Here is a 13,362-nt window from a genome sequence, read left to right as displayed (position 1 = left end):
TCAGTAATGCAATGTACAATGAATGACGGGGAGGATGCTATGGATTACATTCTCCGGGTGCAGGAGATGTGGAGAACGGAAACGGGTACGCCCTGGCATCAGTCAACGTCTCTGTTTTACTTTATCATCAAAAGAGGGCTCCCAAAAGAGGTACAGAAGGCACTAGACAAAATAGCAGGTGTTGAGGCAAAGGGGTGGCCAGAGATCCAAAGCATAATAGTGCATCATTGCAAAAGAATAAAAGAAAGAGAGAGGGAAATTGCACAGAGAAGGTTGGCAGACGAAGCGAAGTTGGTACAGTCAAAATTAGTGAAGGTTGCAGCAGCGGTAGCAGGACTCCCACTCATGAGGGAGGGAGATGAAGGAGAGGAGGGGCAGATAGCAATACAAGGGAGAATAGCAGCTAATTGGGCCGGACAAGGCCAGCGACAGTGGAACGAACAAGAGCAGAACGGAGGTCCCGCGTGGCAAGAGTGGACCCCAAGAGGGGGAAGAGGTGGGTACAGGGGCCGAAGAGGAGGACAAGGGTATGGAGGAATGGGAGGAAATGGGTGGCAGGGTCCCAGAGGTCCACAGGGGAGCTGCTGGAATTGTGGAAGATGGGGGCATTACTCAAGGGAGTGCAGGAGCAGACAAAACAACGGGTTTCAGGAGATGGAGCAGTACGGTCACCCCCACCCAGGAAGCCCCTACGGCCTTCCCATGGGACAATACCAACAACCAGAAAATACAGGGCAAAGAAGTAATGCACAACTACACGGACATCAGTACAGAACGCAAAACCACCCACAGAACAATGACAATATGCAATACACGCCAGGTAACACTTTCGCTACAGTAGCTAATGGAGCGCCTGCCCCCGCGCCTTATAGCGAGGTGTCGGTAGTTTCGGGGAACATTTTTGACCAAGGGGGGGCAATGAGACACCCCGCATAGGACAGCCCACAGAGAACACTTGCGTGTCCAGTACTATCTACGACCCACAATGCATCAGAGGAACCATTGATAGGAGCGCAGATAGGAGACAAGCAATTTATATTCATGGTGGATTCGGGAGCGGAGAAATCATGTATCAGAGAGGGCCGGTTCCCGTTATCTAATAGAACGTTAGAGACGCAGGGGTTCTCTGGGGCTGTAATTGAAGTTCCTTACACAGAAGTATTGGATGTGACAGTGGGGGGTAAGACAGTGAAAGCACCCTTACTGTACTATGAACGCTCTCCCATTAATTTGCTGGGGAGGGATCTCTTAAGCAAACTAAATATGACAATATCATTCACAGAAAGCGGTATCGTATGTTCAACACCAGGCATATGTCCCCTCCGCATACTAGCAGTAGTACACGGTCACACAATAATGCAAGAGATCAGAGGGTTACCAATTAATGAGGAGATGTTTGTTGAGGGCATGAGAACACTGGCTCTCATAGTACCAGAACTAAAAAGGACGGATTGGAGAATACCAGCCGAATTCCTTTTTCGCCCCATAGTGAGCCCCGACACTACTCCCGGGTCAGTGCTGTCATTGGATTTACACGCAGTACACGTGTCAGCAAACAGAATATGTGTGATTGGCGTTGACATGGAAGGATGTGAATGGCGCACAGTACTGTGTACAAATGCAAATATCCCACTGCGGGAGATATCGGACGAGGAGCTATTTCTTGACACTGAAAGGGATGGCGAAATAGTGATGGAACTAGCAATGCCGTGTGACATTGTAATTACAGCAAGACAAACTGAAGTTGAATTAATGGCTGTGGTAGGAGCACCACATACATTTTTTGATGGTGACATGAGGTTAGTGCCCACTAACGTATGGACAAATGGCCCCCATGATGTGGGGTTATTACATGGGGTTCAGCCTGTGGTAATAAAACTGAAACAGGGAGCAATTTTGCCCCGGGTAAAACAATATCCATTGTCACGCGAAGCAGAAGAAGGGATTAAAGAGACTATAGATGCACTGTTAGCACAAGGGATAATAGTGCCCTCAAACTCCCCATGTAACACATGTATTTACCCGATTAAAAAGGCGAAGGGAGGTTCCTGGAGGATGATACAAGATTTACGCCCACTCAATGATGTGATTCAGAAAGAGTTTCCACTAGTGCCGAACCCGGCGACAATACTATGCAATATTCCAAAGACAGCGTCCCACTTCACGGTCATTGACTTGAAAAATGCATTTTTCTCGATTCCCTTAGCAGAAGAGAGCAGGTACTTAACAGCGTTTACACTAGGGGGAAGGAGGTTCGAACATTGCAGACTACCACAAGGATATTGCGAGAGCCCAAGCATTTTCAACAGGATACTACATGAGGATTTGGGGAATTTGCCTGTGGAAAGCACAGTCATTCAGTACGTGGATGATTTATTGGTTTGTGCACAAACTGAGGAGGAGTGTAGAAAAGACTCAATAACACTCCTGACATTATTAGCCAATAAGGGGTACAAGGTGGACAAGGAAAAATTACAATATTGCCTGACAGAGGTCCTATATTTGGGACAGCTGATATCAAAGGATGGCAAGAGGATCATACCAGACAGAGCACAGGCGATTAGGGCAGTTGGGGAGCCCAAAACAGTAAAAGAGATGCAGAAATTCCTGGGTATGTGCAATTACTGCCGTGCATGGATATTAGATTATGCAGCATACACAAGGCCCTTATTGCAGGCACTGAAAGAGGCCCAGCAGGTAAACAAACACATAGACTGGACGGAAGAAATGAACACATCATTTAACGTACTGAAAGAGTTGATATCAAGCGCCCCAGTACTAGCGAATCCAGATTATGGGCGCGAATTCTTTTTATTTTCACACTGCAAAGGAACACTGATGACAGCAGTACTGACACAAAAAACATCTTTAGGGCACAAGCCACTGGCTTACTATAGTGGCACCCTAGACGCAGTAATGCAAGGTCATTTCGCGTGCGAGCAATCGCTAGCTGCAGCTGCGTTCGCTATTGAAAAAAGTGCCACAATAGTAATGGGCTGTCCTGTGACACTATTTGTGGAACACTCACTGTTTGCAATATTGGAGCGATCAAAGAGCACATTGACAACACAACGCGCCACAGCATATGAAATAATATTGTCCAGTGCAAACATCCATATAGTGAGATGTAAAACAGTGAACCCAGCCACATTCATCACAGAGGCGTGCACCATAGAAGACATGCAGAACCACAACTGCGCAACACACACGGGTGATGAAGGCCAGGACCAGGTGGTTTTTGAGAATGCCCTGAACGAGGGAGAGGTGTATTTTGTGGACGGGTCAGCATCAATAGACATGGAGACAGGAGAGAAACATGTGGGTATGGCAGTGGTACGATTAGAGGAAGATGAATACGAAACATTAGTGCAACACCGCCTCCCATCACACTATTCAGCCCAAGCAGCAGAACTAATTGCGCTAATAGAAGCATTGCGTGCCGCCAAGGGGTGCGCAGTGACAATATATACAGACTCAGCATACATGACAACCACAGTACACGGCGGCCTGGCTCGGTGGGGGCGGAGAGGGTTTCGACGAGCAGATGGGACACCGGTTCAGCATGCAGAATTATTGAAAGAACTGATTGAGGCCCTGCAAGACCCCACGGCAGTGGCCATCGTAAAATGCCAAGCCCACACCACAAACACGGATTTTATATCTTTGGGGAACGCGGCAGCAGACGCCGCTGCCAAAGAAGCTTCATATTTGCAGAAAGGTGAAGTAGGAGAGTACATGTTGCACCACACAGCAAGCCAAGAGGTCCCCACAGGATACAACATGATGCCCACACAGGAAATAATAGAGCTGCAAGAGGGAGCTAGTGCAGAGGAAAAATTGCTGTGGACTAAAAGGGGATGCAGCAAGTCGCCGACTGATTTATTGTGGCGACAAGAAAGTTCAGGAAAAGCGGTGATGCCAGTAACATTATTAGAAATAGCCTTTCAACAATTACACTTTCCCGCGCATAATGCAAAGCAACACATAATGGCGGAGATACAAGAAGATTGGTTTGCACCTTGCCTCCATGAACACATAACGAGGTTAGCATTGGAATGCACAACATGTCAGATTTATAACTCAGGTATGACATTGCGCACACTAAGAGGTACGATACCTAAACCAAATGGCCCATTCAGAGAGCTCCACATTGATTATGTAGATATGGGAGAGAGATGTAATGGAGCTCGCTACATGATTGTGGTCGTATGTCCATTTTCTAGGTGGGTGGAGGCAGGTCCTTGTGCGCGCCCGGATGCGAAGGGCGCTGCAAAGTTCCTAGTTAGAGAAGTATTTCCGCGCTGGGGAATTTGCGAAGTGATCCGCTCAGATAACGGCACCCATTTTGTCAACGAACTATTTAAAGAAGTAACTACGTTATTGGGAATAAAGCACAAATTATGTTCGATTTATCATCCCCAAAGTAATGGCGTAGTGGAAAAGATGAACGGCCTGTTGAAAGGCAGATTGTCAAAATTATGTTTTTCCCTCAAAAAGACCTGGATGTACTGCCTACCTCTGGCCCTGTTCGAATTGCGCAATCAGCCAAGTAAAGACCACCATTTGTCCCCTCATGAGATCGTCACGGGAAGGAGAATGAACACAACACATTCACCTCTCCGTGAACGTTCTGATGCACACAGAAGCGCAGCGATATTGGGAGAGGAATTTACAGAGTATTTGAAAAAACTGACACGAGCAGCGCGCATAATAGCTAAGCAACTAGCCCCCCCCTCTACAAGAGAGGAGGGGAACACAACTGAATTAGTAACACTGCCTGACAAACCATTACAGCTAATGCCCGGTGACTTTATATATGTCAGAAGTTTTGTGCGAAGGTGGAATGCGCCACGTTTTCATGGCCCTTATGAGGTAGTGTTTTGCACACCGACGGCGGTAAAGGTGAAGGGCCTGAAATACTGGGTGCATTTGACAGACGTGCGCAGAGCCTATAGCGCTGTGGAAGGTGAGGCGCAGGATCAGGCACAGACAACAGAGGACAGTGGAGTTGTACAGAATGAGTGAAGGTGTTTTTTATGTATGTGCAACGACTGACAATGAATGAAGCTGATGACATGGCATTAGTACTGGAGAAAAAATAAGAGAATATATTTTTGCTCTTTTTATTGAATGTTTTTTTTGGGTGTTCTCTCATTTTTGACATTTTCCTTGTGGTAGTAGAAGTTTTTTCTATAAATATATTTTCGCTCTTTTAATTGAATGTTTTTTGTGTGCTATCTCATTTTTGAAATTTCTCTTTTCGTTTGAAAAAGTTTTTCCTTATATGATATAAAATGATCTAAAAGTATTGATTTTAAATACCCGTGTCTGGGGAAATAACCCTTCCCCCACCCACTCCCAAAAAAGAGCTTCCAACGTTGCAAATGTTTACATGTCTGTACTTAATGAATTTTTGTATCTCAAACAGGAATTACCATGGCATCTAATGGGCAGCCTGCAACTACTAGATTTGTTAGAATTAAAGAAATGTTAATAGATAGACTTACATATTCATACGAGTGCGGATTGTCAATTTGTGTTATTGCATTTTTCGTATCAATGTTTTGCCTGGTGACATATTGGTTTATAGCGCTCATCTCGGGGGGAGGGGGGAATAACATCACTCGTGCTCTTGGGAGCAATGCAACCACAAGTGCAAATATCAAAGAAGGTGATTTTCTGGTATGGGATGGATCATACCTTGTATGGGGTTTTTACACTGAACCACCTACTGTCGCCCTGTCTGATCGAAGAGGTATACAAACAGAAGTTGAAAACAACACAATGTCCATACCTGAACTATCTAACAGCCCCAATACCCTCCCCACCCCATCCGAAGAAAGCGACTTGTTGTTTATTGAGGAAGATGGGAATATTATAACTATTAACGAACATAAGGAAACATATCAGAACTTTGACAAGGGGGGTGGGGAGGAGGAAGAGGGGCCTATTTTTTCATCTATCAAAAACAGCAGACGTAGGAGAAGAGGGACAAGCAGGAGGGGGTATGATGAGTACTATGGGCTAGGTCTAGACAAAATGGAAGATCCTCGCCACCCCCACCAAGCGAATAAATGGTATGCCGATATGAGTGCCACAGCTAAACAAACAACAAATGAGAGCTGTTATGTCTGCTCACTCATTCCCCATGCATCAGGCACACCTAAAGTGTTGTTGCCCAGAGAATTGCCCATTGTGGATGCCCAATGTCTCCTTCATCTCACGCTATGCCGAATAAAAAATACCTTCCAAGCACATGACGTCACTTTCAAGATTATACAGAATGAAAAAACGTGCTACTCAAAAGCAGCTGGAGTGGTATGTCTCAAAGAACCATTTTTTGCGATACAAGGGACACTGTTTTCCGAAAACAAATGGAAAGATGAAGAAGTACTGTGCAAAGCGGAAGCACTGAGAGGTGTCCAACCAGCCAGACTGCGATGGATGGAAGAAACATGCACACCAGTATGGAAGGAGCACATTTCCAAACTAACATGGGTAACAGCAATGGAAAAACCCTTTAAGCTACAAAGTGAGATCAAGAACGAACTATGTTTTAAGGGAGAAGGAAAAGTGGCAGTAGGGACGAATAAAGACTGCAACAAAACCCTCACCATCCCAGACATGAGAAAAGGAACAGCCGCATTGATGGACACATACTGGGTATGTGGGAACCAGGCCTACTTACACCTTCCCCAGGCATGGAGCGGCAGCTGCTCGATGGCCACTCTGCACTCGGCCCTAATGGTGATTCCAGAAAGCCACGTTGACGAAAATAAAAGGATGCCAGGGAACATGCACCAGGGTGTGGTTCCTCCCACTGCAAAATCACACCTCTATGTCCTGTCCTCCGGAGAGAAGGGAGAAGAGCTATCACGGAACAGACGGGCATCAAATTATATATCTCAAGCTTCGTCTGATTTATTGGCACAGATTCCAGACAGGTACCGGCTGTTCAGCTCTGTAGAAACATTCTTTGCCTCGCTAATTTCAAGTGTCCAAGCAAGGGCAAATGCAAAATGGCTCCAGATAACACGATGGGAACTGATTAAGTTAGCCAATGACACTGAAGAAGGGTTCAACATAATAAAAGTAGAACTGCGAGCTCTACGCCTGATGACCATGCAGAACAGGTATGTTCTGGACCTACTGACGGCAATTGACGGAGGTGTTTGCCGAAAAATAGGAAGTGCCTGCTGCACTTTCGTACCTTCTGAAGACGCGGAGAATGGTTCCTTATCCCACGTGATCGAAGCAGTACATAATTTGGGAGAGAAGATGAAGATGGAGGGTGGGGCAGAAGCCAGCACGTGGTTCGACAATATCTTCTCCTGGGTTCCCTCTTGGCTTGGAATAACAATGAAATTTCTGCTACCAGCTATGGTGTTCCTCCTCGTGGCGTTCTGCCTGTGCCAGGTGGGCCTCCGATGTTGTGCAAATGCGGTCCCTAACGGCACAATGATGATGGTGACAATGGGCAACTCCAGTGGTACAATGAGGGCAACACAAGAAGTATATGTGCAGACAGGAATAGATAACACCCCCCAATACCGGTTAGTGCCTATGTACCGTGACAAGGACATAGTTGACAAGTTATGGCATACCACTATCAAGGAGCCCCGCAATGTAGAATTAGAATGGTACACAGAGGTCTGGGTAGATTTGGAGGAAAGTGGTGACTGTATATATTTGACATGCACACCTGATGAATATGCTAGAAGAGGAGAGAGCTTAAGGGGGGTGTGTAGGGCATGGATGCCAATTAAGGGAACACCTGCATGGGATGACGCGATAATAGAGGAACAAGAATGCAGGAGGTTGGAAGACCTGAAGAATTCGTTACTTTAAGTAACGAAAGGGGGGAAATGTAGGGGAGGACAGGCCCTAAAGGCCCCCCCCCCTGCATTCTTCTCCCCAGGTGAGGACCATGCCTCGCCGAGCACCCCCTCATACCACCCGGGCCCAGGTGGAAGAGGGCTTGCCCGCCGATGACATTGCCCCCACAGATCCATCATATACACACACTAACGTTTAGACAGGCCTAGAAGCCTTCTTGCCCAGTAAAGATGGCGTGAGTTCAGCACGATGCAGCGCAGCCCCCACCTTTGGAGGGCTTTCCAAGTATCCCTGCCGCAATAACCCTGGTAGATCCGCCGCGAGCGCGTTCCCATGAGAAAGTCGGGTATGAGCTAAACCCAAGGTGTCAACACTGTAACATTTTATCATTCACAATGTAATACTGTACCCCGCATGACCTGGTCCGTGAGGCCGGGACCACGGGGAAAAAAGCTGAAGCATCACTATCTGAGAGAAGTAGAAAACAATGCAAAGTATTGGTATTAATGAACTACCTCTGTTTAAACAGATTTTGCAACCTATGGATCAATCATAAAGGCGGGACGTTATATGATGCCACCCTAGGTCTGAACTAGTGCTGCTATAACCACAGAGAAAGACGTCGACCATATATATAACCTTTATCTGTATAAGTGTTCTTTCAATTTTATGTAGAAACCTGAACTCGTATATGTTTTCTTAATTACCTCAAGCGGCGAGTATCAATCTCTGTAGGCCACAACCTAGAACTACCTCATGTAACGTCCAATGTACATAAAATAATCAACCTCTGTAGTAAATGTAATGTTGGGTAGCGCTAAAGGTACTTAGACTGAATATATTAACGAAATGTTTAATAAACCCGTAGTATGTATGTATGATATAGTAGTTTAAAGAAGACCAAGATATAAAAATGTGTATTCAAAGCTTAGACAACACACGAGGAAAATACCTTTTGTGAATATAGGCAAGGCCATTCTCCCTCCTATCCTATGAAGCCTGCCAAGTAGAAAAAGAAGCTAAGGCCTGTGCCGTGCTCCCCCACCTCCCCCGACCAAGCTGGAACCGCTTCAGAGAGTCAGAGGCCCCACCACAGCATCCAAGGCCACCGACCGCCACCTGCGTTCCACTGATCTACCAGCACCCTCTCATAAATCCCACCATCCCCCAGACCACCTCAAGGAGCCTGACCCCGCACAAGGACCCCCTGACAATGGGACGAGACACAGAGCCCCCTTCATAGTAACTCCTAACGCAGTGATAAAACATGTACCCCCCGGCACAAGCCCTCCAGAGCCCAGTCCCTCGACCTGAAATACCAAACGTCAGAACACCGGTAAATCCAACAGACGACCACCAGACCCCTCACAAGGTGCATTCCTCCTGTGTTGTATTGATTGAAAGATTTACTGTAGAAGTTAGATATGGGGGTTTAAGTAACTGAAATGTGCATGATCTAGGGCACCTAAGTCAGGGAAGGCATTCATCACTGTCACAGGCTGCCCCAGCGTACCAACACCGCCCGGATGACCTCAAGCCGGCCTGCCAGGCCCAACCCAACCCACGAGGCTGACCAGTGACGACATCTCACCCGGACCAACCACGCTGCAGCAACACCTATAGTTAGTCGACGCCACCCAATCCCAATTAACTTGTGCCCCCTATAGTGTGTAGGTTCTGATGACGTTTTTTGTATTAGAAATACGCCTGCCTTTGCGATTGTCAGGCAGAGCGCTCTCGTAGGTTGCAGAGTTCTTTGCATGCCATATTCTTTGGATAAACTCCCACTTACGCTCACCCGCACTCTGTCTTGGCCTTATTCCCATTACGGGATTGTCCATTATTGCCTCCCATTGCGGGGAGGATCGTGCTAACTTGGGGGCGCTTCCACTCAACCTCCTCAAATTCTTCCTAAGGATCAGATCATCGAGTGCTGGCCCCCTGTTAACCCACGCCGACGCATCCCCCCTTTCTGTTTTTCAATTCCGTAAGGTTCTGGCCATGCCTCTGGGGGTCTTGGGCACCCAAGAGGAGGGCTGGTCCACTCACAGCTTTAGAATTGGTGCGGCTACCACAGCCTTCCAGCAAGGCATGTCTCCCTGGGCTATCATGAAGTTATGTAGGTGGGAGTCTGGTCGTTATCGGCTCTATGTACGCCCGCAGCCCAGTGCATTCCCGGAAGAATATTGGACGCCCATCTCCCACAGGTCCAGGTGCAAGGCGGCTGGGCAAGGGGATCTGCGGGTTTATCGTGGCCGATTTATGACATGCAATTTTTTCCCACAGATGATGCGGTGTGGCTGATCGGCCACTCATTTGTGACGCGGGTGGAAAGAAGGGCTAGGCAATGGACAATCGGCCCCAACCTAGGATTTAAGGGTACTGAGTGTGTATGGTTGGGCACACCTGGAATGAGGTGGCACTCTTTGCTGCCCGCCATTCACTGGCAACTCCGGTGGAGGCGGGCAGCAAGGATGATGTTGATTCATTTGGGGGGCAACGATTTAGCCAAGTTGGGTCAGGGAAGTTTGTTTGCCCAGATAAAAGTGGCTTTGCGCATAACGGCACAGGAGTTACCGGGCACCGACCTTTTTTGGTCTGAGATGGTGCAAAGACAGGTTTGGAGGGAAGCCATTTCAGTGGCTGGCATGGAAAAATCCAGAAAGCACCTCAACAGAAGCGTTGAAAAATTCACAAAGGCAGAGGGCCTGGGTTACATAGGGCATTCCTTCTTGAACTCCCTGCCTTCCCATTTCCATGCAGACGGTGTTCACCTATCAGACAAAGGCAATGACGTTTTCTTGACTGCTATATTAGGGGCACTAAGAAGGGCCGGCTGCAGACAATCTTATGGTGAGTCTGGTCTTAAGGTTATGTTTGTTATGATGAGTACTGTCGTAAGGTTTGGGGGCGTTGGTGGCAGCGTAAACCACCACCAAAGCGTGGCGGCGTATCGGGCGGTCCTAGCCAATGAGGGACTTTCAAGCTGCAGCTTCGGCGGCAGCCGCTCAGGATTGGCCGGGCTCGCGCCGATCCCTTGACAGGCACTGACTCCCCTTCTTTAGGGCTCTAGGCCAACAACCTCCTGGTCAGTGCCCCTGGTGTCCTGCTGGTAGTAACCAGTGTTAGCTGGTAGTAACCAGATGTTTGTCAGTTTTTGCCGGTGGCAAATAGGATGACATGGTTCACCCGTAACCTGCCTGTAATGATTATGTGGCTGGGACCGTCCCAAGTGTATTGTCTTGCTCCAAATAAACTGTGACCTTGTACTTTCCAAAGAACCTTACAAAGTTGTCTGTGTTATTTCTTCTTATGTGTGTTACACTGGCCAAAGGAGGAGGGGGTGTCCATTGGGGATCTCCCCGCTAAGAGGCTGACCGGCCCCCGCAGGGGGCGCTAGAGGGGCAGCCTCTTAGCGGGCTGTCCCCTCTGGCCACCCCCTTCCGGGGGTTGGGCCAGCCTCTATTCTTCCTCCTCTTTCTAGGCGGAAGAGGCGTCCCCCTGGACCTGGCGTCCGGTCGGGTTCCCGTGGGACGCTTATAAGGTGGGAGCTGCGGGCAATCAGTCTCTTTGCCCAGCATCTCCCGCTGTGTTTGTTGATACCCACCCACCCACACCAGATAGGATTGGAAGATGGAGGCCGACATGGTAAAGGGTCATACGACATGTAAGTTGTGCATAAAGCTGTCTAGGTAAATTTTATGTAAATACAATAGTTGGAAGGATCATGGTGAGGCGTTCGTATCACTGACCAAAATTCATGTAGAAATCGTAGTAATGACTGTATGTAGAGATAGGATAATGGTATTGTGTTGTGTGAGTTGTTTCTAATTTTCTTCTTTTGTTACAGGCGGAGTATCGGGGTGGTCCTAGCCAATGAGGGACTTTCACGCTGCAGCTTCGGCGGCAGCGGCTCGGGATTGGCCGGGCTCGAGCTGATCCCTCGACGGGCACTGACTTCCCTTCTTTAGCGTTCTAGGCCAACAACCTCCTGGTCAGTGTCCCTGAGTGTCCTGCTGGTAGTAACCAGTGTTAGCTGGTAGTAACCAGAAGCTTGTCAGTCTTTGCCGGTGGCAAATAGGATGACATGGTTCACCCGTAACCTGCCTGTAATGATTATGTGGCTGGGACCGTCCCAAGTTTATAGTCTTGCTCCAAATAAACTGTGACCTTGTACTTTCCAAAGAACCTTACAAAGTTGTATGTGTTATTTCTTCCTATGTGTGTTACACTGGCCAAAGGAGGTGGGGGTGTCCAATGGGGATCTCCCCGCTATGTCGTCCTACCCCACCCCCCAACATCTTTAAGCTGGCTCTGCCCCTGTCTACTGCAGGCCTTTACACGAATTCCCCCCTGTAAAACTTTGAAAAGTGCAATGGCCTATGAAATCTCCAACTTCGGCCTGCTCAGCGGGGTTCGCGAACGGAGACACCCCTAACAGTTTAAATACATCTGCTTTCGCTGCGGCCACCCTAGTCCCAGGTGTATACTGAGAAAGCCCCCCTCAAGAAATCCTGGCTACTCCCGGCTCCATGTACATCCCCCCTCTGACTCTATCGGGCATACCCGTCTTTCAGGCTGCGACACTGGTCTAGCTCTGACTGCCAGCCTGATGCAGCGCCCGCCTCTGCCCGCTACACATGCCATGTTATATTCCCCGGGCTCTCGTCTCTGCCCACCCGGTGCTCTTACCTGATGTCTCGTCGCGCGCGTCCATGGCGGGCTTCTCCTCTGTGGGCGCTGCTGCTGCCGTGTTGCGCACTTCCTGTGACATGCTCTGGGGTGAGAGAGAAAAGAACAGGCTGAAATCCAGTCAGTCTGCGCCGTGCCAAGTGCCTGCAGCAGCAAGCGCGTACGAGGTCAGAGCTACCTCCATGACCCCACGGTCGCAGCTGTCCCTAAGAGACAGAGCTGGCGAGGGTGGCGGGGCAGTGACTGTCAAGAACTGAGCGAAATAGACAAATGGGGCGTTGAGGGTTAAAGAGGGAGCTAGAAAGACGTGGGAATGCAGAGAAAGAGGAACGAGGCAGCAGAGTGAGGCCGCAGATGAAATGTACATCAACGATGTGAGTAGAGGGGAAGGCCACAAGGAGGAGAGAAAAGGGATGGAGGGGAAGAAGAAATTGAGAGGAGATGAGAGGTGGGAAGATGGAGGGAGTGAGAGAGAGAACATTCCTACTAGGGAGTGGGAGAGAGCACATGACTGGGTACCCTGGTAGCCAGGCCACGAGAAAGAGAAAAGAAGCAAGAATGCCAAAGAAATGAAGCACAGAAGGGGCCAGGAGCGTTGAGAATCCGCACGAGCCCAAGAGCAAACAACAGCACAGCCCTTGAGGCCCTCCACCCCCTCCCAAACGACCTGGGGAAAGGGAAAGGGTTGGAGTTGAACGCTTGTTGGGCCTCTAAGAGGGACTCGAAGCACCAGAAGAATGGGGCCAACAGGGACAAAAATAGGAGAAATTAGAACAGGCATTGGCAAAGCCAACAGTTTTGGCTCATGTGCAAGTATTAGACATTGGCCAGGCA

General features: G+C 48.5%; 1 protein-coding gene across 2 annotated transcripts in view; it reads right to left on the bottom strand.

Moving 5' to 3' along the window:
- Nucleotides 1-13,362, bottom strand: part of MYLK2 (myosin light chain kinase 2) — a 315,549-nt gene that overhangs the window by 213,160 nt on the left and 89,027 nt on the right. For both annotated transcript variants that reach the window (XM_069650999.1, XM_069651000.1), the window contains exon 2: nucleotides 12,529-12,613. In XM_069650999.1, coding sequence (XP_069507100.1) covers nucleotides 12,529-12,613 — 85 coding nt within the window. The remainder of the gene's footprint in view (nucleotides 1-12,528; nucleotides 12,614-13,362) is intronic.

The sequence above is a fragment of the Ambystoma mexicanum genome, chromosome 3p (assembly GCF_040938575.1).
Source record: "Ambystoma mexicanum isolate Mex_15411 chromosome 3p, UKY_AmexF1_1, whole genome shotgun sequence".
In the NCBI taxonomy this organism is placed as follows: domain Eukaryota; kingdom Metazoa; phylum Chordata; class Amphibia; order Caudata; family Ambystomatidae; genus Ambystoma; species Ambystoma mexicanum.
The sequence above is the reverse complement of the archived record's forward strand: the minus strand, read 5'-3'. Positions and strand labels throughout refer to the sequence as shown.